Source organism: Triticum aestivum, chromosome 5D (assembly GCF_018294505.1).
Source record: "Triticum aestivum cultivar Chinese Spring chromosome 5D, IWGSC CS RefSeq v2.1, whole genome shotgun sequence".
Lineage (NCBI taxonomy): Eukaryota > Viridiplantae > Streptophyta > Magnoliopsida > Poales > Poaceae > Triticum > Triticum aestivum.
In genome coordinates this window covers 453,709,291-453,736,783 of record NC_057808.1, presented here as the reverse complement: position 1 = coordinate 453,736,783, position 27,493 = coordinate 453,709,291, and the positions used below count along the sequence as shown (strand labels likewise).

The window sequence follows — 27,493 nt, the reverse complement described above, 5'->3', positions numbered from 1 at the left end:
AAATATTCCGTAACCCTTCGGGGTTAACCTAGATCAAAAGTTCCGCGCCGCAGGGCTCCGTAGCCACCGAAAACCAATCTAGACCCGTTCCAGCACCCTGCGGGAGGGGGGAATCATCTTCGGTGGCCGTCTTCATCATCCCGGCGGCCACCACGATGAGGAGGGAGTAGTCCACCTTGGGGCTGAGGGTTTGTACCAGTAGCTATGTGTTTAATCTCTCTCTCTCTCTCATGATCTATATCATGTGCTTTGTTAATATAGATGGATCATATGATGTTTCTCCCCTCTATACTCTTGCTGTGATGAATTGAATCTTTACCCTTTGAAGTTTTGTCATGTCGGATTGAATGTTCAGATTTGGGAACACATGATGTATGTCTTGCGGTATGAATACTTGAGGTGATATTGGAGTATCATATTGATTCACTTGATATACGTTATGGCACTCAACTTGCGGATTCCCGCGGTGATATTGGGGTAATCTATGCATAAGGGTTGATGCATGTTTTATTATCTTTTCTCCAATAGAAACTTTGGGGTCTCCTTGTAGTTCTTTGTGTGGATTGAGTATTATGAATATGAATTTGCTTTGGTGTTATTTTAGTACGAACTCTTGATTAGATCGATCGGAAAGAATAGCTTGCGTTATTTTAGTACGAACTCTAGGATAGATTGATCAGAGAGAATAGCTTTGAGGTGGTTTCGTACCTTATAAACAATTTCTATCTTTTGTTCTCCGCTAATAGGAACTCGGGAGTGATTCTTTATTGCACTTTGAGGGATAATCATATGATCCAACTATGTTAGCATTGTTAAGAGGTTGCACTAGTGAAAGTACGGACCCTAGGCCTCATTTTCAAGAATTGCAATACCGTTTTTGTGTCCGTTTACTATTTGTTACCTTCCTGTTTTTATTTATTTAGATTATAAAAATATATTTCTACCATCCATATTACACTTTTATCACCATCTCTTCGCCGAACTAGTGCACCTTTACAATTTGCCATTGTATTGGGTGTGTTGGGGACACAAGAGATTTCTTGTATTTGGTTGCAGGGTCGTTTGAGAGAGACCATCTTCATCCTACACCTCTCACGGATTGATAAACCTTAGGTCATCCACTTGAGGAAAAATTGCTACCGTCCTACAAAACTCTGCGCTTGGAGGCCCAACACGTGTCTACAAGAATAAAGTTGCGTAGTAGACATCAATGGGCCTAAGACCCCTGAGCACTTAGGATGTAGACCGGCGTGATGACCTCTCTGGAGAGCCTAGGTAGGACTATGACGTGTTGATCTTCCAAGGCCGGGCCTTACCCAGGAAAGTGTATCCGGCCAGAGGTGATTGAGTGTATCGGGTAATGTGGTGCACCCCTGCAAGGAAGTAATCTATTCGAATAGCCGTGTCCACGGTAATAGGACGACTTGGAGTTGTATTCCGACCTCTTACAACTAAAACCGGATACTTGATAAAATACACCCAGATAAGTGACAGATACACCCCGGTGATCGATCTTTTATAGGGTGATGAGGAGAGGATCTCCGGGTAGGATTATTGCTACACGATGACACATGTTCTATATCAGCTTCTCTCTTCTACTGCTTCAAGATGGTGGCTGCCAGAAGACGTAGTCTTCGATGGGGTTAGTGATACGTCCATTTTGCATCATGTTTTCTTACTGTTATTTATAATGTTTTTATCCATAATAATGCTTTTTGGAGTAATTCTAATGCCTTTCCTCTCATAATATGCAAGGTATACACAAAGAGAGAGAATTCCGGCAGCTGGAAATCTGGACCTGAAAAAGCTACGTCAGGCTACCTATTCTACACAACTCCAAATGAGCTGAAACTTCACGAGGATTTTTTATGGAATATTTAAGAATTATTAGAGCAAATAACTACCAGAGGGAGCCCACCAGGTGGGCACAACCCACCTGGGCGCGCGAGGGAGCCCAGGTGCGCCCTGGTGGGTTGTGCTCACCCAGGCCCACTTCCGGTGCCCATCTTCTGGTACATAGGTTGACCTAGAAAAAATAAGGAGAGGACTTTCGGGACGGAGCGTCGCCATCTCGAGGCGGAACTTGGGTAGGAGCACTTTTGCCCTCCGGCGGAGCGATTCCGCCGGGGGAACTTCCCTCCCGGAGGGGGAAATCATCGTCATCGTCATCACCAACAACTCTCCCATCTTGGGGAGGGCAATCTCCATCAACATCTTCAACAGCACCATCTCATCTCAAACCCTAGTTCATCTCTTGTGTTCAATCTTGTTACTGGAACTATAGATTGGTGCTTGTGGGTGATTAGTAGTGTTGATTACATCTTGTAGTTGATTACTATATGGTTTATTTGGTGGAAGATTATATGTTCAGATCCAATATGCTATTTAATACCCCTCTGATCTTGAGCATGATTATCATTTGTGAGTAGTTACTTTTGTTTTGAGGTCACGGGAGAAATCATGTTGCAAGTAATCATGTGAACTTGATATGTGTTCGATATTTTGATAGTATGTATGTTGTGATTCCCTTAGTGGTGTCATGTGAATGTCGACTACATGACACTTCACCATATTTGGGCCTAAGAGAATGCATTGTAGAGTAGCAATTAGATGATGGGTTGCGAGAGTGACAGAAGCTTAAACCCCAGTTTATGCGCTATTCCGTAAGGGACCGATTGGATCCAAAAGTATAATGCTATGGTTAGAATTTATTCTTAATACTTTTCTCATAGTTGCGGATGCTTGCGGGGGGGTTAATCATAAGTAGGAGGTTTGTTCAAGTAAGAACAACACCTAAGCACCGGTCCACCCACATATCAAATTATCAAAGTAGCGAACACAAATCGAACCAACATGATGAAAGTGACTAGATGAAATTCCCGTGTACCCTCAAGAACACTTTGCTTATCATAAGAGACCGTTTTGGCCTGTCATTTGCCTCAAAAGGATTAGCTACCTTGCTGCACTTTTGTTACTACTATCGTTACTTGCTCGTTACAAGTTACCTTGCTATCAAACTACTCCGCTACTTACAATTTCAGCACTTGCAGACATTACCTTGCTGAAAACCACTTGTCATTTCCTTCTGCTCCTCATTGGGTTCGACACTCTTACTTATCGAAAAGAGCTACAATTGATCCCCTATACTTGTGGGTCATCAGTTAGATTCTCCCCCCTTATTTTGGCATTCTGCAGTTTAGTCCACAGATACTACCCCTTTTTATTGACACCGATGCATATGTAGTGTAGATCTAATGTAAGTCTTGCGAGTACTTTGGATGAGTACTCACGGTTGCTTTGCTTGCCCTTTTTTCTCGACTCGGTTGCTGCAACAGATGATGGCGCCGTGGATGCAGGTTACCCCGGCGGAGCCTACTACGTGGAGACCGACGACCAGGAGTAGTCCGGAGGTCCCAGGTAGGAGGCCTCGCCTTTCGATCTAGTGGCGTTGTTTTGCTCATCCTTCTTAAGGCAAACTTGTCTAACCATGTCTGTACTCAGATACTATTTACTTGATGACTTATGTATTCGGGTCCTCGTGCCCCCTGGCTTGTAATATAAATGTTGAAGTTTATCCTTTGTGTCGTAGAGTTGTGTTGTGATATCTTCTCGCAAGTCTCTGATCTTGATCGTGATATTTGCGTGTATGATTAGTGCACGACTGAATCGGGGGCATCACAGTCTCTGATCTTGATCATGCACATTTGCGTGTATGATTAGTGCATGATTAAGTCGGGGGCGTCACATGCCTTCACACCATGGCTGGAGTTGACAACATCGTCAGGCGTCACATCTTCCTCCTCCGACACCAGTTCATCAAAACCCCACTACACGATCCAGTTATGCAGAATACAATAAGCAAGAACAAGCTTAATCTGGATGGGGAAAGTGTGGAGTGGCTTCTAATCCAGAATCTTAAACCTAAATGCCCTTTCAACCGTAACTCTAAGGCTGGAGTGTCTGAGATTAAACAATTCATGTGGAGTCCTTGGATAGTTCGTACCAGCAAACTCGTTCAGATGGCACCTGGTTTTCCTGAAGGGTGCAAGAACACCTAGACGTCATGCATAGCTAGCATCTCCTAGGTAGAACTTGCCATCAGGGATATTGATGCCATCAGGACGACACATGATGTCACTTGGAATGTTAGCATTGTGTGCTGATCCTTCTCAGCCGGCACATATGTGAACTTCAGATCGAAGTCAACAATAGCAAGCGCATGCTGGCTTGTGTAGTGCTTTCTACCCCTGTATGCTGTAGATTGTGACCTCGGCACTCTGGCGGTGACATGAGTACCATCTATGGCCCCAATGCAATCCTAAAATGGCATTACAACATGGTGTTATGGCTATAGAAGAATAATACAAGCATATCAAGGCATGAACTACATATAGACGTAGTTCAGATTCGCCATCCTCTCCTGATCCCGGATTAACATTGGACCATAATGGATTACATGCTTATCGACACGACGAACAACCCTCTTGTGGATGAACATGAGAATCACAGCTGTCAGTGCTGCTGCTGCTGCCTGAACTACCAGTTTCATCCGTGCGTCCATAACCTCGTTGACATCGAGGGTGCGTTCAGCAATGGGTAAATCAATCCTACACCTTGCCTAATGGCCTAACAACCGACTTAACATAGGGGGAAGGGGGTTCCATGTTGCGTACCAGCTTGGTATCCTCTTGTGGAGGAACATGAACCATGGCCGACTCGAGGAGGACTAGACGGTGGCCAATAGGAAGAGGAGAAGTGGCTCCTACTGCCGGAGAGTGATGCTGCTGCGTTCGCTTGCGCAGATCTGAGTCGCCGCCGCTGCCGGTGCCAAGAACATAGGGAGTGCTTGTCCTAGAGCTAGTGGTGACCGAGTAAATGTGGCGATGAGGCCAGATTTGGTGCCACCCCCCCCCCCCTCGGCCAATTTCCATCTCCCGCCAACTTCGCTCGATTTCGCCTTGCCCTCTTGCGTGCGAGTTGCATCCCTTTTGCGCCGCACTCAGCCTGTCTCGCTGGAAATTTCTGATTTGAGGGTTTCCAGCGAGCCATGCCCTGGGCTGCTTTAAGATTCATGCGGATGCGAGCCAGCCCGCCCTGTTTGCAACCAAACACGTTTTTCTTGGCCCAACTCGGCCCGGTTGGAGATAATGCGGGCAACCAAACACACCCTATATAAGGTGATAAATTTTGTGGTTTGTGCCTAGTAGTACATATCAGTGCGGCAGTACTTTTTTGAGTGTAGAAAAGTAGCATTTGTGGGCGGATAAAAAAACTGGTTTGGTAGAAACCAAAATGTGTGAGAGGGAGGGAAGGAAAAGAAGTCGAGGAGGGGAGGGGAAGGAGACACACGTGGAGGGAAGGAAAAGAAGTCGGGGGTGGCGGGAGCGACCAAGCGGGCGCAGCTGGGGCCACAGTCCAATGATGATGCCCCCGGGCGGTTACTGGAGTAGAAGTGAATTTAACGCCGCTAATCACCACCAAGCTTCAAAATATCATATATCGGGTTTGTATCGGTTTGGCTTCGACATATCGGATGTCGGATATCGGGTGATATATCGGAGAAAACATGTCTAGTTTTTTTTGGTAAAATAAAATGTATAATATCAATGTTGTAACGTAGCACTTTTAGATTCCTAGTTTGTTAACTTCTTTATTAAGAAAATATAAATGAAAGATTCACAAATCCATACTCTATGATTAAAAACAGTAAGATGTATATGCATTTGTATGAAGCATTGTGCATGACTTTGATTATATATAATGAAGTTGTAAATGCATAATCTTATTTCACTTCTTTATAATAAATAATTGTTGTCGTCTACGTATCGTTCTATATCGGTGGACATATCGGGCTAGATATCGGCCATATCGGTCGATATTTCGGTCCATATCAGATGATATGTTTGAAAATGATATTTACAAAATGATATGTTAAGTATATATCGGTAGAGCCCCGAAAATGATATATCGGCCTATATATCGGTCGTATCGGCCTAGATTTAAAAGCTTGATCACCACACACTCGAATAAGCAGTTGTTTTATGACAGTAAGAAAACTCGCTGCTCCAAAGGAAATGCAGTATTTACGCTAAACGGGGTAATCAAAGTTAAAAAAAAAAAACGAGCAATCAGACCTCCGAGCCCCGATGGCACCGCACGCGCGCGGCACACGCGTTGGCAGGCGGCAGCGCGAGTGCCAGGAGGGGAGCGATCGATTGCCTCCGACGGATCCGTGGCCGTGCAACACCACCTGCGCGGCGCGCGTGACTGCGCTGCATGCCGCTCGCTCCACTGCTGCTAGCTGGCGCCTCCATCGCCGCTGGCCTGCGACAGGGGAGGGAAGGAAAAGGCGGTTTACTTTTGCCTCCCGCCGCGGTCGTCGCCGAAAGCCCCTTCGCGCGCCGCGGTGGCTCGCCGACACGCTTGGCCCACCGACGACCCTCCCGCCCTCGCCGTCTCCGGGCCCCGCACGCCAGCGACCGTCCCCGTCCCCCTCTCGCTTGGTCAGCGCCGCGACGGCGCTGGCCGGGTGGCCGTTCCGTCCGCTACACTGTCCTGCCAAACCCCTCTCTCTCTCTCTCTCCCCTCTGCGCGAGCGAATCTCTCTCTTCTCTGCAGGCCACAGGCCCACAGCACAGCACACGATACGATCTGCCCCTGCCACAAGTCACACACACACAAACACGTCCCTCGCTTTACACCCCTCCCTTCTCTCTCTCTACGTAGCAAGCAAGATCCTGCACGCACTCTCCCCGTCCCTCCCTCCCCCTATTTAACCAACCGCGGCCACCGGAGATCGACCGATCCACCGATCGGGACGGCCGGGGAGAAACCCCAGCCTCTCTTCATCCGCCCACCACCGCCATGCCCTAGCCTAGCCTCGCACCCAAAAACCCAAGCCTTTCAGATCCATCCGCCCAGTTCGTCGCACGCACGCCCGCCCGCTTGATTTATTTTAATTATTTCTCCTCCCCACCAAATCTCGCCGCATTCCGTACGGCCCTATATATTTCCTCGCCGCCGATCCGCCACGCAGCGGCGCGGTCCACGGTGAGTAGTGTTCGTCTCCAAGGTTTTTCGAAGCACGCGTGCCAAGTGTTTCTCTCGTCTTCGTCCGCGTTTCTGCTGCTTCTCTGTGGTACCAGATCCGTTCTCCGATCCTCGCGCGCAGCATCGGTCTCTGGTTTTCCTGTGGTCTCTTGCGTGTTTCGGTCGTCGGAGAAGGGTACTGGCCTGGGACCATGGCGCAGCAGCGGGGATCGGCTCGTACCGCGCTGGGCGACTCCATGGCAGGCCCAAAGCCGCTTTAATCTGCCTGCAAAAGCGTCGGGTTTTTCTTCTCCATTTCGGTTGGGTTTTTCCGCTGCTTTTCGAGGCCTCCCCCTCTTTTCTTCTGCCTTATTCTCGCAGCGGCGTCAGCGAGGAGGAACTACCACATGCGCTGCTGCTGCTCGACGCAATGCCTTCGTCGCTCCACAATTCGGGTCGCCGATCGTTTGCCCCGTAATTTTTTTCCCGTTGTGTTTTGGGACATCTACCCGATTTTTCCGCATGCTTTTCTGTTTGGGTCGGCAACGGCAGCAAGGAGCATCGGCTAGGGTTTTACTCTTCGATGTGGTTCCTTCCTCTTAATTCTTCGATTCGATTCGATTTGAGGGGCAAGCTTTCGCAGTTCAACGAGTGGTTAATCCGTGCGCTTTTGTTTCTTCTTGCGGCAGACAACGCGGAGGCAGATGGACGCGGAGGCGGTGAGGACCACTCCTCCGTCCGCGGCTCACACGCAGGACTCCCCCATGGTACGTGCCTCCCTACGTGCCTGAAGATCACCAGCTTTTCTTTTGCCAGTTCGGCTTGCTTTTGCCTTTTTGTTCATCTCTGGGGCAATCTGTTGGATCTGTCTACTTTTTAATCTACTCTCTGTGTGTGTGTGTGTGTGTGTGTTTAACGTTACGGTTGGAGGTTGATACGACGGTGTATGCAGTGTCAGTTTGTTACATCAGCAGCGAAGTGGTAGATCGTTTGCTAGTTGGCCAGTTCCGTGTTAATGCGTTCTGGCTTAACTAATTGACGTTAGTAGGTAGCTAAAAGTATACTAGAATCGGAGAGTGGAGTGCATTTCGGATGGAAAAGATGGAAGTCCAACTAGTGCATGCATGGTACTAGATCCGGACCCCCCATGCTAAAATGGAATGTGATTTCCCAACTAAATGAACAGAATTCTGTTGAAAAGCATTAATTAATGTTTCTAACTGGAGTTGTAGGGGTAGTTGCTAAAGATGCTCCTGTTTGGTGTTAATTAAGGTGAAGTCTCATGTCATTATGATGGTCTGTTGATGATGCATGCACCAGTGTATTTTTGGGTGCAACTGATCCTTGAACAGCTGACACCTGTGAAGTGCAGTGCTAAATCTGCTTAAGAGTTAAGAGTACACTGAGAAAACAAAGACTGAAAGTAGCTTGCTCAGCGAGTGCCACTTTCAGCAACTTTTTGTTGATTTTTGCTGAATCCATTAGTTATTGGTGCAACTAGAAATGAAAATTTTCTCAATTCGTCCCGAATACTTATGTTGCGGATGCTTTCATGGCTGAAACTAGTACTGTAGTTCGATTTCAGTTGTCATTGTCCAAAGTCTGAGAATGTGTCCAATACTAAATATTGGCTACACACAAACCCCGAATATGGAGCAGATGGGACCAACCACCCAGTAGACAATAGCCAGTATCTGCAATTTGTTAGATTATCCAACAAGAACAGGAAACAAATTATTCTGAATTGGTACAATGTGGTTGGAATGTGTGGTGTTGAAATGTGTTTCCCTTTAGCATGACTGGGTCTTCCCATCACACGTCCACCCCCCAAAGCATTTCCATTTCAGTCCCACTGTTCTCCTTGATTCTCTTTATCTACACGAATCATGCATCTGTCTCACCTGTTCTGACTGTACAACCTTTCGCAGAGGCCACAGGTGCCCAGGTTCTACTACAAGAAGAGGTCTGCAGTCCACAACACAACTGGCAAGGATGATAGCAGCCCCAAGATCCAACCGCCCAGCTCGCCCGTCAGCAGACAGAGCCTGTCAACCTCTGCCATCCCCACCTATCATGCTGGTGAGTGAGCAATGCTGGTCTCGGACATGGAACGTCAGTGCAATCCTCCATTCCTGTTCATGCCAAGTTGTTGTTGAAATTGGTTTTCACCTCATAATTTGGTCTGGTCAGCAGGAGGGTTCTACGAGATCGACCACGACATGCTGCCCCCCAAATCTCCAATCCATCTCAAGTCCATACGCGTGGTTAAGGTAAGAATTCTGTCTTCTCTTCTGTCACTTTTCACCGTGCAACGCAGGTGGCTCTAGAGTGTGTTGTGCCTCACTGTCACTGTTTCTTGGAGTACGAGGTGTTTGATCTGGCTTGTTTCTTATGTGATCTCCGGCCGTGTATGTAGGTGAGCGAGTACACGAGCCACGACATCACTGTGAGCTTCCCGTCCCTCCTGGCGCTGCGGAGCTTCTTCTCCTCGTTCCGGGTGCCCAGCTCCGGGCCAGAGCTTGACGAGCGCTTCGTCATGAGCAGCAACCACGCCGCGCGCATCCTGCGCCACCGGGTGGCCGAGCAGGAGCTCGAGGGCGAGATGCACCAGGACAGCTTCTGGCTTGTCAACCCCTGCGTCTTCGACTTCAGCGCGTCGTCTGGCCCAGCAACGGCACAGGACGCGCTGTCGTCGCCTGAAGCTCCGCCTGCTCCGCCCAAGGCGCCGGCGGTCAGCTCCTGTCTCCTCGCCACCCTGAAGTGCGATGGCGCCGGGTGGGGCGTGCGGCGCCGCGTCAGGTACATTGGCCGGCATCGCGAAGTTGCCAAGGAGGCCAGCATCGGCGGCTACGAAACAGAGGCCAGCGTCAAGGAGCTGCAGCGCCCGGCTCAGGAAGATGACAGGAGGAGCTCAATCAGAGCCAAGAGGAAGCGGGACGAGGCAGAGGGAAGCAAGGACAAGCCCGGCAACCCGGCGAAGAAGAAGAAGAGCAAGGCATACAAGAGCCCCAAGAAGCCGAAGAGGCGCCACGTGGAGTCTAGAGACGGCGACCCTCGGCGCGGCAAGGAGCGGTGGTCGGCCGAGCGGTACGCGGCGGCGGAGAGGAGCCTGCTCGAGATCATGCGCTCCAGCGGCGCCACCCTCGGCGCCCCGGTGATGCGGCAGGCGCTGCGGGAGCAAGCCCGCAAGCGCATCGGCGACACCGGCCTCCTGGACCACCTGCTCAAGCACATGGCCGGGAGGGTGCCCGACGGCAGCACGGACCGGTTCCGGCGCCGTCACAACGCGGATGGCGCCATGGAGTACTGGCTGGAGCCAGCCGAGCTGGCGGAGGTGCGCCGGCAGGCCGGCGTGGCTGATCCGTACTGGGTGCCGCCGCCCGGGTGGAAGCCCGGTGATGACGTGTCCCCAGCTGCCGGTGATCTCCTGATTAAGAGGCAGACGGAGGAGCTCGCTGAGGAGCTCAATGATGTCAAAAGGTATCCATTTTTCTGACGTGTCCCCATTTTTCTGACTGCCCATCGCAGTTTCCCCTTCATGCGTTCGCCTGCAATAGAGCAAATTGTTTGATTTCCAACATTGTTCCCCCTCTTGGTGATGTCAAGGAACATGGAGCAACTGAGTTCTAACATGGTGGAACTGGGCAAGGAAGCGAAATCTGAGGCTGAAAGAGCTTACAGTTCATGGAAGGTAACCATGTCCTTCATATTATACTAAGATCCTGTCGATTTCCCTATCCAAGTATTTCCCTCTGTTCCTCTTTTGTGTACTTCTGAGGAAAGGTGATTTCAAACATACAAAGTTTTGTTGCTGCATCAAACACACAACCCTTTTGGAACTGCACTTCTGATCATCTTTAATCTGGTCTCCCAACTAACAATGTATAACAAGGTGTTAAGCACATACTAGTTCTTAATTAAGAATTTGGTTTCATTGTTCTGGTTTACTCTTTACTATATCTAAGCCACCTCCTTTGCTTGTTTTGTTTCTCAGGAGAAGTACCAGAAGGTGGTTAACGCAAATGAAAAGCTAGAGAAGCAGGTGTCGTCTTTGAAGGTAATTGATTGCCTTCAGAAATTCTAACAGTCCATCCCAGACTAAGCAAACTGTACATGTTAGTGCTCGAGTTTTTAAGAGAATTTAGCATTAGTTGAACCATTTTGATCCTTTTTAACTGCGGTGCATAGCTATATATATGCACATTGGTGAGCCTTTGTTAGCTGCAAGTAAATATATGATGTTGCATTTTTGAATTACAGGACACCTACGAGAATGTGGTTCAGAAACACAGTAAGTTAAAGAAGGAGGTGCGGTCACTGAAGGTACACTCATGTTGCTAAATGAATTCCTACTATTTGCATACCACCATTGCATTGTGATGTCTATTTATCTAACTAGGCCATGAAGGTTCTTAAGAATGTCTTGATTTGAGTCAGCATGTTCTCTGCTTATTCTGCTGTAATGTCTGCAGTACAATGACACTACTAGTAACTGAGATGAGCTGGGTTCTTTTTCAGGATAAGTATGATTTTGTAGTTGAAAAGAACGATAAGCTGGAGGAGCAGATGGCTTCTCTCTCCAGCTCCTTCTTGTCTTTGAAGGTAGGTAGCAGAGCCCTGTTGCATTGCATAGAATTACTGAACTCTGTCCCAGGCTATCTCTGTGTTCCTGGAGTAATAAATCGCTGTTTTCCATTTTGATTCCACAGGAACAATTTCTGTTGGCAGAAAATGGAGAGAAGCTGAAGCGTATTGCAATAGAGGAGGTGGGTGTGGGTCAGAACGAGGGCAGGCGGGCGCTAGATTTTGGTGGTGGTGACCAGAGCCAGAGCCAGAGCCAGAGCCAGAGCCAGAGCAGGCAGCGTTCAGATGTTAGCGCCGGCGAGAAGAGGACGGCCAGGAAGAGCAGCTTCCGCATCTGCAAGCCACAGGGCACGTTCCTGTGGCCAAGCAGCACCGGCACCGACATGAGCGGGAGCGGGGGCGGCAGCAGCGGCATCAGCATGGACCACCACCAGCTCCCCCGCATCGGCCGTGCCACAGCAGTTGAGGTGGTGATGGCAGAGGAGCAGGCGATGCTGGGGGCGGGGGACTACTTCTCCACGCCGCCATCGGCGTCGTCCACCACCAACGCCGGCAAGCTGCTGGCCCTGCCCAGCCCGAGGTCACCCCTCCAGCCACAGCCCCTCTTCACCGCAGGGTTCACCGTCCCGGCCCTGCACCCCTTCGCCGGCCTCACCTTGCGCCACATGGTCAGTACACTTGCCTCTTCAGTCTTCATCTCCCCGCCAAATCAAGGCAGCAAACTGACGCTGATCGATCAATGCGTGTTGTGTTTGTTTGGCTGTGCGCGCGCAGGATTCGCCGTCGTCGCCCTGCGGTGCTAGTCTGCTGCAGCAGGGGGGGAGGAGGATGGCCATGCCCAACCTGGAGGTCGGAGGGATGAGCACCGTGGGCACGGACCTGGCCCTCGCCACTCCCTCCTACTGCTGAAGCTGAGCTCCTTCCCTTCCCCTCCCCTGCATATGAGATACTACCACGATCGGTACGGTACGGTGATCATCATAGGTTAAGATAAAAACTGCACAAACACATAGAGAGGATAAGATAAAACAAAAAAAGAGAGATAGATTAACGAAAGTGAGAAACAAGTTACTACATGGTCTCGGCGGTTCTCGATTACAGTCAGTCAGTCGGTCGGTCACACCTTGGTTACAGTCCGATAGCAGCAGTTTGCAATTTATTCGTCGTCAAAAAAGTTTCTAGTTGGTGTCGAGGATGGATGTATTGCCGGAAACGTGACTTTGGTTGGTGGCTCGCCAATGCCTGTTGATGACTCCACTATGTCTGTCAGTTGCTTCCTTCGACTGCCCTTTTTGTGACACATTTCAAATGGAATGGAATGTGTGTTTTGTGGGCTCCTTATATTTATATAGACTTCATACTATCATTCTGATTTATTTTTCATTTCCTGCTGTGCAGCTATATTCTCGAGTGGTGACACCGTGCATCTATGGTCGATCACACATTCACACCTACTAGATCGTTTGAATTCTATGTACACCTCAAACTAGGTAGAAACACATATAAACTCGTTATCTGACTATATCTTACTCCAAATGGCATTACCGCTAGCCCTCCATCTGAAAATTAGAGAGGAGTGCAATGTAGATCCTTGAAATATTTCAGTGATGTCACGTAAGTGCTCAAATTATAAAAATCATCATGCACGCCTGTAAAGTGCAATAAGACTCACCCCGTTTCCGCCTTACCGCTTTGGGATTTTAGCATTTGGCACCTTCTCACTGCATAACAAATCTATTTGTACACATCTCGTGCTCGCACACCTTTGGGAGTTTCCCGCCGCGCTTGCCTAATTCGCATTGGTTGTTAACACCGACGCTGCGACCGCGTGGAGGGTGCCCCCCCCCCCCCACCGCATCTTTGACATGTCTGTGCCTGAAAGGATCGAGATGGCCCGAGGAGGGTGAATAACAACAACTGTAAATTTTAATTAATTATTAGTGAGTTTAGGCCATGCGGACTATAACGGCATGCGTAAACTTGCTGCAGTGAGATAAACAAATCGATAAGCCACAACATGTAGTGAATGCAAGGTCAAGTGACGAAAATAAGCCACAACTAAAGAGCCAGGGTTAGGGATAACTAGAGAATCTAGAGACGAGGATGTATCCCAATGTTCACTTTCTTGAAGGGAAGCTAGTCACCGTCGGAGGGATGGGTGTTATCATGAAGAGTCACCCTATTCTCCTTGAGATATATCACAACGAATGTGTTTCTCAACCTCTGGTGGTAAACCTTGATGCGGCCTTCAAACCTTCACAAGCATCGAAGAAGATCACAACTTGATTTCTCACTGGGGACTCCTATCGCCCAGGAGTATATGACCTCCAAGAATAAAAAGACCACCATGGAAACTAGGGGCATTCAACTTTTGGTTGGTGGAAGTGTAGATAGAGCACTTCTCTTTCACTTTCCAAAATATTTGAGTGAAAGGGGTGGGATATCTCCAAGTAATTTGAGGAAGAACAATGAATGAGAGGGGGGGGGGGGGGAGTTGTCACCTTCTTCTTGGGCAAGAATTGGGATATTTATAGCTAACCCCCAAATCAAACTGTTACGGCACATTTTCTACGCGGCTCGGAAGTTCTAGGCAGGGCTGGAAGTTCCGGGGTTTACAAAGAGTTTGGACCAAAATTATAACCTCTCTTAATGCACGGAGGTTTCAACCCTTGGAAGTTCCCGGGTATCCATGTAGTTTGCAACTGCGATGTAAACTCTCTTAGTCCGACAGAACCTGCCCGGAAGCTGCCTCTGATGTTCCAGGCTATTCGGAACAGGTGCGTTAACAGCTTATTCAAGGGCTCTCTCTTTATATTAGATCCCAGGCATGACTTTGGGTGCATTTTTGTATGTGTGCATGCAGTTGATTTTCACGGTATGTTCAAGATGCACCCCTCTTAATAGTGTGGTTGCCTTACACCCAATATAAAATATAAAAATGACCAACAATAGAATATGAATTTTTCCATTGAACCTAGGCTTTTTTTTCTTTGAATTGTGAAAGATTGGTTTCTATCCTGCATAGGAATAGGGGAATCCATTCCTGCAAACTAAAGGGCTTCAAATATTATTTTTTACAAAATTACTATCCTTTTTTCATAAAACTCCTGTAAACAGGCTTTGGTTTTTATTTATGTTTTCTCTTTTTTGAGATTATAGAAGCGCCTTTTCGTTGCTGCCAAGTTTGGTGGATCAAACTTGAGCGCCAAGTTCCTTCGGACCGGGCCAGAGCCACTTAGAATCCGACCGGTATACCCCTTTGCCCCTAAAACTATCAGTATTTACGGTCAGATTGCCACTAGGAGACAATCGTTTCGGTCCGCTCCTCCTCTTCCGCAGGGACAAATCCCCTCGTCCCGACACGAGCGCTAGGGTTTCTCCCCGCCGCCGCCGCCGCCGCTCCTCTGCCGCCGCCCATCCGCCCGGATCAGCCTCCCTCCCCAAACCCGCGTCACCCACCGCCGCCGCCGGCTTCCTCGCCGCCTCCACGTTCCCCCTAGCCCGACTTAACTAGCACCACCTCCCACCGCGATGGCGGCGGCAGAGAGCACGGCGCTGCCGGCGGACCCCCGGCGCGTCCGCAACACGTGCATCCTGGCGCACGTCGACCACGGGAAGACCACGCTGGCGGACCACCTCGTCGCCTCCTGCGGCGACGGCCTGCTCCACCCCAGGCTCGCCGGCCGCCTCCGCTTCATGGACTACCTCGACGAGGAGCAGCGCCGGGCCATCACCATGAAGTCCGCCGCCGTGCTCCTCCGCTACGGCGACGGCCCCGCCGCGCACCGGGTCAACCTCATCGACTCCCCGGGCCACATCGACTTCTGCTCCGAGGTCTCCTCCGCCGCGCGCCTCTCCGACTCGGCGCTCATCCTCGTCGACGCCGTCGAGGGCGTCCACATCCAGACCCACGCCGCGCTGCGCCAGGCCTTCCTCGAGCGCCTCCGCCCCTGCCTCGTCCTCAACAAGCTCGACCGCCTCATCACCGAGCTCCACCTCACCCCCGCCGAGGCCTACACGCGCCTGCACCGCATCCTCGCCGACGTTAACTCCATCTACTCCGCGCTGCGGTCGCACTCCTACTTCTCCGTCCTCGCCTCCCTCGAGGACCAACCGTCCTCCAGCTCGTCAGCCTCGCAGGACGATCTCCCGGACGATGCTGATGACGACGAGGAGGACGCCTTCCAGCCCCAGAAGGGCAATGTCGTCTTCGCCTGCGCCCTCGATGGCTGGGGCTTCCGCATCCACCACTTCGCTGAGTTGTACGCCACCAAGCTTGGCGCCAGCGCCTCTGCTTTGCTGAGAGGATTTTGGGGGCCGCGATACTTGGACAAAAAGGTGGATAAGAAGGGTAAGAAGAATTTTATGATTGTGGGAAAGAAGGCGGTGGAGGGTACTGACCGGGAGCCCATGTTTGTGGAGTTCATTCTGAAGCCCCTATGGAAATTGTACGAGGGAGTGCTGGGGCAGGACGGGGAGATAGTTCAGAAGGTCATTAGCAACTTCAAATTGAACATTCCGCAGCGGGAGCTGCAGAACAAGGACCCAAAGTTAGTTTTGCAGTCTGTGATGAGCCGGTGGCTGCCGCTGGCAGATGCAGTGATGGCAATGGTGGTCGAATGCACTCCTGACCCTGTTGTCGCTCAAGGGGCCAGGGTTGCAAGGCTTATGCCAAAGAGGGAGCTTGCAACAGAGGATGCTGCTGGTTGCGCTGAGGTTGTCTTGGAGGCAGAGAGGGTGAGAAGGTGTGTGGAGACCTGTGACGCGGGTGCAGATTCACCGGTGGTGGTGTATGTGTCGAAGATGTTTGCGGTGCCATGTAAGATGTTGCCACCGAAGGGGGTGCATGGCGAGTTGTTGAACCACGAGGATGCAAGTGAATCAGAGGAGTGTTTTATGGCATTTGCGAGAGTGTTTAGCGGGGTTCTTCGTGCAGGGCAGAAGGTTTTTGTGCTGTCGGGGTTGTATGATCCACTGAAAGGGGATGCAGTGCAGAAGCATGTACAGGAGATTGAGCTGCAATACTTGTATGAAATGCTGGGGCAGGGCTTGAGGCCAGTTGCCAGTGTGAGTGCTGGGAATGTGGTTGCAATTCAGGGCCTTGGGCAGCATATATTGAAGAGTGCCACATTGTCATCCACCAAGAATTGCTGGCCCTTCTCAAGTATGATGTTCCAGGTGTCTCCGATGCTTAAGGTTGCAATTGAGCCCGCCAACCCGACGGATCTGGGAGCTCTTGTTAAAGGGATCAAGCTTCTTAACCGAGCAGACCCATTTGTTGAGTACACTGTCACGCACAGGGGTGAACATATCCTTGCCGCAGCTGGGGAGGTTCATTTGGAGCGGTGCAAAAAGGATCTGGAGGAAAGGTTTGCAAAGGTTAAATTGGTCGTTTCGGACCCCCTGGTCTCCTTTAAAGAGACGATCGAAGGAGAAGGTGCTGGCTTACTGGAAGGCTTGAAGGCTCCGCATGCATTCGTTGAGAGGACTACTCCAAACGGGAGATGCACTGTGAGAGTTCAGGTCCTAAGACTTCCCAATGCTCTGACTAAGGTCCTCCAAGAAAGTGATCAACTGCTTGGTCAAATAATGGAGGGGAAAACAGCAAAGAGGAGTGTAATGTTAAACCCACAAATTTCTCAAGATGATTGTGATTCTGTTGCGATGCTTAGGCAGCGCATGGTCAGTGCAATAGACAGTGAATTGGAGGCCATTTCTGAGCAAGTGGATAAAGAAAAACTTCAGAAGTATAGAAAGACATGGCTTGGCTACCTCAAAAGGATCTGGTCCTTGGGTCCTTGGCAGGTTGGCCCAAACTTCCTTCTCTTGCCTGATGTTGAATCAAGTGATGGTGTGATAACCATGGAAGATGGAAGGCAAGGTATTCTTGTGCGTGGTAGAGCAGATTTTTCTGAGAGATTGGGGTTTGTGAGTGGATCTGATGCTGAAGCTAACCATACTCCTGACAGCAGTAAATCATCAGCAGATACTCCTGAATCGTTACATCTAGAATCTGTGGCACTAAGGAACAGCATTCTTTCAGGATTTCAGTTTGCCACGAACGCAGGGCCTTTATGTGATGAACCAATGTGGGGTCTGGCATTTATCATTGAGCCTTACATATTTGCTGACAACTCTGATGCTGCCCATCAATCTGATCAATACAACATCTTCAGTGGCCAAGTAATAACCGCAGTTAAAGAAGCATGCCGAGCAGCCGTTCTTCAGAACAACCCAAGGCTTGTCGAAGGCATGTATTTCTGTGAATTGACCACCCCGACTCAGCAACTAGGTTCAACATATGCAGTTCTTGGTAGGAGACGAGCGAAGATTTTGAAAGAAGAGATGCAAGAAGGGACTTCAGTATTTACAGTGCATGCTTACTTGCCTGTTGCCGAGAGCATTGGATTTTCTAGTCAGCTCAGGACATTAACATCAGGTGCAGCCAGCGCGCTGCTTGTTCTTAGCCACTGGGATGCTATTCAGGAGGACCCTTTTTTTGTCCCAAAGTCACAGGAGGAGATTGAAGAGTTTGGAGATGGGGCAAGCATTGGGCCAAACTTGGCTAAGAAACTTATGAATTCCGTGAGGCGGAGGAAAGGATTGCACGTTGAAGAGAAAGTTGTGGAGCATGGCACGAAACAGCGAACTCTCTCTAGGAAAACATAGCTGTACTTTTTTGTTAGGTAGGGAAAGTGTATCATTGTCCCTGGTTTTGTGCTGGTAAACTGCAATACAAGACAATATCAAATATGGAATCAATGTGACCATATGGCTTTGATTATTTTTCATTTTTACTGGTATGTTTTGCTTGAGAAATTATTACTGGATTGTTTTGTCACATGTGTGATATATTAGAGAATGTTTAGTTGTCTGTTATGGGTTGCTGATATTCCTATCATGTTGGCTACCCTATTTGATCACATGCCCAGTTATGCAGGAACTCTCTAGATATTTTTTGTTTTATCCTAACTCTTGTTTTTTCTTCTTTGGTACTGGACAATTTTGAGTTGTTCCAGAAATCTTACTTTCCGCTTAATTCCTTCAGTTTCTTTTAATTCTCAAATTGTTATTACTCTACCTTGAGTTCACAGCAGTTGGCTATTCTTGATATAGACTGTTAGAAATAACTAATCAACATGTTTGGTAGGACAGTTGTGGGGAACTTGTATGATATTTCCGACAATGATTTCTGTTTTGTGCTATATTGATTTGTATATTTTCTCTTGCTTCAGTGAACTGAAGAACTTGCTTAACTGTATAACTGAGTTGCTTGCCAAAACCCTCAGGGCTATCTTCTTTGACATGTCTTTAAAATCTTAACTTGTCAAACAACCGATTGACATCCCTTGGATCGGTTAAACTCGTTTCTATGCTTACACGAATCTTCAGGTGTACTCTGTCTGCTTTCCACTTCAATTAGTTGCTATGTTTTGATCATGGTGACATACTATTTTGCATTGTCTTTGGCAGCGTTGGTTCTGATCATTCATGGCACGGTTTATGTATGTTATCTGTCGTCCTGGTGCTTATTCTATGGCATTCATTCACTTATGAAACCAAACATTCAGAATTTATCAGAACCTGATTAACTTGGAGAGAGATGAGTGTGTTACTAACCTTTGGAGAACATCCTATGGCCTGTGTAGGGAGATGATTTCTTTGTACCAGGAAGGAATTACTGGTGTTGTATTATTGTACTTGTTCAGGGGCATGTGCAGCTGCTGCAGCTCCTGACTGTAGGTGAATCTATGACAAACTGACAATGGAAGAATGGTAATTTTATGGGTTCGATGATGACTTATTTGATTGTGGAGGTGAGATAAATAAGCAGGAAAGTGTTTTCATTCTGTTCATTTGTGAGTACTCCCTCCGTCCGAAAAAGTTTGTCCCAAGCTTGTTCCTCAAATGGATGTATCTAGCACCAGGTTAGTGCTAGAAACATTCATTTGAGGGACAAGTTTTTTCGGACGGAGGGAGTATTTGATACAAGTGCAAATATATTTGGTTAAGTATCACTAGTATAACTGAGTTTCAGAGAAGACTAAGCTATGCCTCATCTGTTGCATATCTAATAGCAACCTACCAGTTAAATGATGGCAGTATGTTCTTCTGCAGATTTCTATTGATTATGCATATCATTAGTATAATTTATGTGGAGTCAAGACATATAAAATGTCATTTTATAAGCATTCCTAATCCTACTAAAGATGCCATCTATGAGAACCCCACATGCCAATGATGCAATGTGTCCAGTCTGAATTCACTTCTCATTTGGTTTTGCTGGTTACATCTCAATGCAGGCATTTCACCTGAGGGCTACCGCACTCTAGAATTAGTTTGAGCTCAGTTCTTGGATCTTATTACTCACATGTATTCTTTTTGCGGGTTTATTGAACTACAGCTTAGCAGAGAAGTCTATACTGAAACCCCACTGATTTGTATAAACTGATTGCATCGTGTGTTATCTTGTCTGTGGTTGCAGCCATTATCAGATCAGGGTGGTCTTGTGTGGTGAGCGAACCATGGATATTATAGCTCTAACAGGAGGAAACTTGCTCCACGATTTTCCTTGAAACCTTAATAGGACCACAGCTACATAGAACACAGGAGTGAAACAATCCATTGTCCAGCAGCTCCTTTGACGGCAACCGGATTGGCATTCTGGTTAAGACCTACTGTACTAAGGTTACTGCGGTCATGACCACGTTGAGACTTCAGGTATGCATTGCTCACTGCTCCATACTACATGTTTATACTTCGTTCCTTGCCCTCCTCTGTAGTCTGTAGGGGATTCAGTGAAAGCACTGCGTGCCGCTAGTGTATTAACAAAGATCTCCTTGGGATCGCTGAATTCTATGTGAAGTATGTTGCTCTTGGTTCAACTGTCGATGGTTTGACCCGTTTTTCCACTTTCAGTCCGTCAGATAATAGCTAATTCATTTCTGGCCTCCGTGTCGTCGAATTGCAGGATAAAGTCCGTGTGGTCAAGAGCATCCCAGTCCAAGCCAAAGTGCCAAGTTACTTCGTCTGGACATCTTCAAAAAGAAGGTGAGATTGCCATGTTGTATTTCTCCCTGATTTTTCCTTTTTTGGCGCCTAGACTGCAGCGTTGTCAGTTTACCATCACCATAGTTAAGCTTAGCCCTTCGCAATGGTTGTGGTATTCTTCATGTACATACAACTGTATGTTTTAGCAGTACCAGTAGCTTTGCAGCGAGCTACCATCTATGCCTTGTCCAAAAATTATTAGTTTCTGCCCCTGGCACCACTGTAGACTGTTTATTTGGTCTGCATTCATCTTACACCTATTGAAGGAAATTTAGTTTGGCAGGCAGGCATCCACTAAATTGGGTTTCCTTTATATATTTATATTGCAGTCGACACTCATCACGGTAGTTACATTATCTATGTATGCACAAAGCGGATGGCCTGCCGAAACGCCCTCTGAGGGCCAGGTAAATATGGTGGTCAAAGATGCTGCAAACCCAGGGGCTAGGGAGCGTCTGCGATAGGATTTGGCAGCTACTATGCCTGCTGAAACGCCGCGAAAGCCTCATCTGCTAGGTATATATGTCTGGTTCTGTTGTAAGGATTCATCGTTATTTTGATCTTAGGTTGGTATTTAATTTCGTCCAAAGTAGGGTAGCATAAAGAATCACCGGCCTGAACCCTTGTGCACCGAGCCCTGTCTGCTGCAGACGCAATCAACACAGCTATTTTCTAGTGCGCATCTCCTGGTTTGAACCATTTTGCGTGTCACGGATTTATGCTCTTGTGTTCTTAAGGTTCATATTACCCTCTGTCCTCTTTACAGGAAACTAACTCTCCTTATGTCACCGGGGAAACACACAAGTGGACAGGCCATTCTGTTGTCTGAAATCTGACCTTATCTATCAATACCATCGTGTAATCAGTGACATGTGGCGCCACTTATCCGCTGCCCCATTGTTTCTTTCTGCCTTTACGATTCACACCCAGGCCATGTCTTGTGTCTCCGCAGCACATCATTTTCTCAAAATCAAACATTTATTTTCACTAGAGCATTTTCTCAGGATTACAAAATGATGAACCCACCAAATTATTCTCCGGAGAAGCAGGTGGTGCCCCCTACCTAGCATCATGGAACAGAGTGAGATAGGTTTACCCGCACTGAACTTCACAGCATCGTCGACTTGAACTGACTGTAGCATGGTGCTAATTTCGTGCATGGTCAGTGGTATACTCTGACACTTAACCTCGGCTTGCTCATTTTCATGGTTTGGTCAAGGGTGCAAATTCAAACAACTGATGTTGTTATTGATATAGAAAACTCACCATGTTTCGAGATGGAAGCCTGAAAACTAATCTATGCTCTCCAGGGCTGGGTTTTTGTCATCAGGGACTATACACGGTTCATGCGCTGGCTTCTGGGGCTGTTCACAGCAGTTGGCCAGACTTAATGTGTCTCTGGAAATACATATTATTAGATAACATAACTAGATGAGACGAGACTCACGAAAATGTTTGTTTGGATATTTACAGGGAACTTGTATGATATTTCTGACAATGATTTCTGTTTTATGCTATATTGAGTTGTATATTTTCTCTTGCTTGAACAAGCTGAAGAACTTGCCTAACTGTACAACTGACTGACATCCCTTGGATCGGTTAGACTCGTTTCTATGCTTACACTAATCTTCAGATGTACTCTGATCAGAATTTCTGCTTTCCACTTTAATTACTCCCTCCGTTTCAAGAAGGAATTACTAACCTTTGGAGAAACGTCCCATGGTCTGTTTAGGGAGATGACTTATTTGTACCAGGAAGGAATTGCTGGTGTTGTATTATTTTACCTGTTCAGGGGAATGCATGTGCAGCTGCAGCTCCTGGCTCTAGTTGAACCTATGGTAATAAACTGAGTAACTGACAATGGAGGAGTCCGTTCATGACCATCTTATTACTCAAACTCTTGACTTTGTATATCCTTCTTTGGTTAAAGATCTGTGGCTACCTGGACAAAAAGTTTGGAATAATGAGCTTGTTCTCTCTCTTTTTCAGCAGCCCATGGCCTCAGTTATTATCCAAACTGATATTATTGATGATGAGGGCCCAGATTTGCTTTGTTGGGACCTTTCTTCTAATGGCATTTGTTCTTCTAAATCGGCTTACAAGCTTTGTTTGCAGGAAATCCAAGCTAACCCCAGGAATGCTCCTACAGTACTTTCTTTGCAGCTCAAGGACCTTCTTATGTTAATTTGGAAGCAAAAGAGTGTGCTCCCAAGGGTGAAAACTTTTGCCTGGAGACTGGAGGGCTTTACCTACATGTTTGCGGGCTGGACGTTTTTCGGTTCACATATCTCAGAATTGTTGTATGTGCGGCCATCAGGAGGACGAGCTTCATTTGTTCTTTCTTTGTCATTTTGCTCGAGCGGCTTGGTTTTCCTCTCCTTGGTTCCTTAGATCGTACATATTAGTCCACGGGCATTCAACTATGCATTCTATTCTTATTGCTTTACTTAGCATGAGGCACCCTTATGGTTCCATCTCTAATATTCTCAATTTTTTGTGGTGTCTTTGGAAGGCTAGAAATGGTTATCTTTTTGATAGGAATAGGGCTCTTCCTTATCAGGTGCATGTTGCTGCTACAGCTTTGTCCCTGGATTCTGGTAATCACATGTCTTATTTATCTAAGGTACAGGATGTGCCACAAGTTCAACCTCTTCCTAATCAGCTTCCAAAGCAGGGCTTAACTCAAGTCTGATTTACTTGTTACAGGTCCAAAAATATTTTCTGATGCAGCTTTTAGGACTGCCAAAGTTCCAGGATTACTTCCAGGAACAGTTGCTACTGGAGTTGGTATTTATCTGTCGGTGCCCTATGATCAAATAGAAGTTAATGTGCAAATTCAAGCCTCAGCACCTTCCACAGATTCTCCTCTTCATGCAGAAGCTTTGGCCCTTTCTTTTGCTGCTCAAGTAGCTTCGAAACTCAACATTGCTAGCCCAGCCTTTCTCATGGACTGCCTCTCTCTCGCTTTGGTGGTTGCCTCTGGTAAGATTAGGGATTCTCATACCCCTTGGAGCATTCGCAAGCCTTTGGCTGAGTTTTTCAGGCACACTGCTGATATGAGATCGCAAGTATTCCATATATCTAGAGAAGTGAATGGAATTGCTCATAATCTAGCTCAGCAGGTTTTTCGTCCGAATATGCAATCTCAAGTTTGTTGTTTTGCTGCTGCTCATAGGCACAGCTCTTGTCCTGTCGTGTCTCTTTTGTCCAGTTTTCAGGTTCCAGAGTTTACAATACATGCGGTTTATTGCTAGTGAGCAAAGGGGTGAGGTTTAAGGCCACTAAATGATGCAATGCAATCTTCAGGCTTCTTCGGCCTTCCTCTCAAGCCTGGGCTTTTTCTTCTTCAGAATAAAATGCAAGTCTCAGTCGTTCCTTCTTGCTTATCTGTAGAAAGATCTTGCTGTCCCAAACCTTGTAGTTCATCAGGTTGTGTCTCTCTAAAACCTGTCACTTCTGGTCTCTCTTTCAGCTCTTTGTTCATCAGCTGTATTATCTGATCTCTATGTTCTCTCAGCTGCATGCATGATCAGCTTGCTGTAAATCTTGATGTAAGAACACTTTTGAGCTAAATGAAGTTGGCACCTTCTGGTGCCTTTTGTTGTTCAAACATAAAATAAAATGGAAGAATGGAGATTTTATGGGCTAGAGATGACTAATTTGATGGTGGAGGTGAGATAAATAAGCAGGAAATGGGGCTTTTATGCGAGTGCCGAGTGCAAATATATTTGGTTAGGTAAACATTATACCACTAAATATATTTGGCACCACTGTGGACTGTTTATTTGGTCTGCATTCATCTTGCCACTTGTTCAAGGAAATTTACTTTGGCATCCGGACAAGTTTAATCAAGGAAATTTACTTTGGCATCCGGACAAGTTTAATCGAGCACTAAAAAAAATACTTATCATCCATGTCGAACTGTACGGTGCTAGTCGAGACAAGTAGTGAGCTGGCGCGTTCGGCCCCATGCTGAGGCGCGTTCACTCACATGTGGCTCCTCTCTGCGGCGGGTCCCGGCTGCCTGCGTCACATGGGCGACCGCGCCGCTGTTCACCGCGAGGTATAGTTTGTACTGCACCGCGTCATGTCTCGTGTCAGACCGACTTGACTCACTGCGGAGCTGAGCTTATAATATTACGAGCTGAAATTTTACAGGCTGCCGATGAAAGGATCAGTGCTTCTGGACACGGTTAATTAGGGCCAATAACTTGTGCCAATAATACTACTACAGAACAAACCCAGCCGCCCGATCCGCTTTTTGGGGCAGTCCGGTCCGATATTAATCAGGAGCGCCGGCCGAGCGGCCTCGCGTTCCCCTACCCTAGCCGCCTCCTGTCTCGTCTCATCTCTCTCCAAGGAAAGAAAGAAAGCTCCCTCATGTCCTCCTCCCAGCCTGCGCCTGCCATGGCGCTCTTCTGCCCATTTATCTTACCCAGCTCGCCGACCCTCGCTCCGACGGCAAACTTCTTCCTGGTTGCATGCCAATTGGATCCCCACCCATGGACTATTTCTTGTGGTGCAGCCTCAAGATGTTCACGGACGGGTCGGTGAGATCTATCAATTGGTTCCTCAATCAACAGCCGGATGCGTCCGAATTTCTCGTGGTGCCAACCTAAGATGAACACGGATGCCAAGGTACGGTCGCCGAGCACCTTCGATTCAATCAGATTCATCCCATCCGTGGACCAACTCAGAAAAAAGAAGAAGAAAAAGATTCATCCGTCGACTATAGATTCTGACCATTTATGTTGGCACATGACTTGATTGTTTGTTTATTTATTCCAAGTAGATTGTGTTTGCCTTCTGAGATGGTAAGATATGAATTTGATGTCCACCATTAAGAACTCTTATATTTGATGTATGTAGGTCGTTGCCCACATTTAGTTTGCTCTGAATGAAAAATTCTGCTCTTTAGTCTCTGACGAATTTCAAGGCGGAGGCTAACAGAGTGGCTGGCGGAGTTGGCCACGGGCCATTAAATCAAGCAAGGAGAAGCTTAGGCAGCGGCGCATGACTCTGAATCTTACATGGAGGAGGTCAGTGGCTTTATGGTATGTTCTGGTGCTAGAAGCAAGGGATTTGTGTTCGTATCTTTCTCAAAAGAAAACCGTGTGCCTAGATTTGCTAGCGTTGGCCGTTGGGCTGTTAAGTTGGTGATTTAGAAAAATAAAATGGTTATCTCTGTATGCATACTTTTTATGTACTGGACATATATTTTCTCCCAGCTTTCAACCACTTACTTTTTTTTTTTGCTTGCAGGTGAATTATTTGCATCTTCGGGACATGACAGTTTCTGGTCACATATTCAGATTTCACCGAGGAGGCTTGAGTTGGGCAGGCGTGATGCAATTGAATATGTATCGTTGAATTTTGAGTCCAAGAAAATTCATGTTTCTAATCCTTCGTTCCTGCAATAGAGTTGCAGTCTTTTGGCTTTTGCAGATGATAGCAAGCAAAATTGAGATGCATAGATTTCCACTACAGGGGTTGAATGTTCTTCAAGTCAGAAATAACAAATCTAGGTAGGGGAGATTAAAAACTGTGTACATTAATAAGAAGGTTACTTGAATTGCTTTTCTTTCTGCATAATATTCTTCCATCCATTTTCTTTGTTTTTAAGTCATGTTTTGTTATCTGTTTGATGCCCGTGATGGAAAAAAAATGACATGTCTTCAGATTATGCAGTTTTAGATTAGGTCAAACTGTTGTTGTATACGAACTGAAAGTAATAACTGTATTTCACTTTGAACCAAGAATAATACCAGAATGATTTCTTACACTAATTGTTCAGTTTTAACCACGCAAAACTGTAACTGTTTCCCTCCTCTCTGGTCCTTCACCATCTGTACTAGCACTAGAGAAGAAGAACTTCCTGCTTCTGTACTTTTTGTTACAGCTTGTGAGAAATCCGCTATGATCTACTCCCTCCATTCCTAAATATAAGACCTTTTAGGGATTCCACTATAGACTATATACGGAGCAAAATGAATGAGTCTACACTCTAAAGTATGTCTATATACATCCGTATGTAGTTCATAGTAAAATCTCTAAAAGGTCTTATATTTAGGAACGGAGGGAGTATGTATGGTTATTTGTTTAGCACTAAAAGCATAGTTGGTTGTTATCTTGTCCAAATTGATTTTCGGTGCCATATGAATGCTGTCAGTTGGTTATTACATGAGACAATTGCTTATTTACCATTGACAAGCTCGGTCATTGCTCATTTGCCATCGAACAAACTAGCGTTGCTCTTGTACCGCTTACAAGCTTGTTTCGTTGCTAATTTGCCATCAGCCGTTTACTTGGTGTTAGCCACTTCTGTTAAAGTAAGCAAAATGACGATTTTACCCTCAATGGCAAATGAGCAACCTTACCTATTGTTCCTTTTAACCATGTTGAAGCACTTCTGTTCAAATTATCATAACATATTGTGATTACATATTTCTGTAAAATAAATTGGCAACACCTTGCTTGTAATTATAGATCAAACAATTTATGAGAACAATATAGTATTTTCATCATAACACATAACAAGGATAAAAGGTAGCACCTTGCTGGAGCTAGCTTGCATGAGAATAACAAATATTAAGATAACATATTTCTCTATAAAAAAATTGGCAGCACCTAGCTTGTAATTTCAGGATCAAACAGTTATAAACATGACAATAATATATTTGCATCATAACACATAATGAGGATAGTAAACAGGAGAAATAGACATGGTACTCATATTCCAGTACAAGAAACTGAAGTGCACGAAAGAGACCAATGTCCAGTACAAGAAATTGAAATGCACAAAAGAGACCAATGTCCAGTGCAAGAAAAC

At 46.9% G+C, this 27,493-nt stretch overlaps 2 protein-coding genes and 1 long non-coding RNA gene across 5 annotated transcripts; all 3 read left to right on the top strand.

Moving 5' to 3' along the window:
- The first annotated feature begins 6,757 nt into the window (after positions 1 to 6,757).
- Positions 6,758 to 12,870, top strand: LOC123122692 (protein AMEIOTIC 1 homolog). Of its 3 annotated transcripts, none has more exons than XM_044543010.1 (11): positions 6,758 to 7,050; positions 7,719 to 7,796; positions 8,958 to 9,108; positions 9,223 to 9,299; positions 9,446 to 10,509; positions 10,636 to 10,720; positions 11,024 to 11,086; positions 11,290 to 11,352; positions 11,548 to 11,631; positions 11,739 to 12,281; positions 12,388 to 12,870. In XM_044543010.1, the coding sequence occupies exons 2-11, from the start codon at positions 7,734 to 7,736 to the stop codon at positions 12,520 to 12,522; spliced, it is 2,328 nt and encodes a 775-aa protein (XP_044398945.1). In that variant the 5' UTR covers positions 6,758 to 7,050; positions 7,719 to 7,733; the 3' UTR covers positions 12,523 to 12,870. The 3 variants fall into 3 exon arrangements, with proteins under 3 accessions (XP_044398945.1, XP_044398943.1, XP_044398944.1); XM_044543008.1 differs by having other exon boundaries at positions 9,220 to 9,299; XM_044543009.1 differs by lacking the exon at positions 6,758 to 7,050 and adding an exon at positions 7,069 to 7,503 and having other exon boundaries at positions 9,220 to 9,299.
- A 2,040-nt stretch (positions 12,871 to 14,910) lies between these two features.
- On the top strand, positions 14,911 to 18,404 carry LOC123122691 (elongation factor-like GTPase 1). The gene has a single exon (XM_044543007.1). The coding sequence runs from the start codon at positions 15,145 to 15,147 to the stop codon at positions 18,280 to 18,282; it is 3,138 nt and encodes a 1,045-aa protein (XP_044398942.1). The 5' UTR covers positions 14,911 to 15,144; the 3' UTR covers positions 18,283 to 18,404.
- A 6,531-nt stretch (positions 18,405 to 24,935) lies between these two features.
- LOC123122690 (uncharacterized) lies at positions 24,936 to 26,450 on the top strand. The gene is made up of 3 exons (XR_006460346.1): positions 24,936 to 25,302; positions 25,534 to 25,718; positions 25,927 to 26,450. It is a non-coding gene; the product is annotated as an uncharacterized lncRNA (long non-coding RNA).
- Positions 26,451 to 27,493: the final 1,043 nt, after the last annotated feature.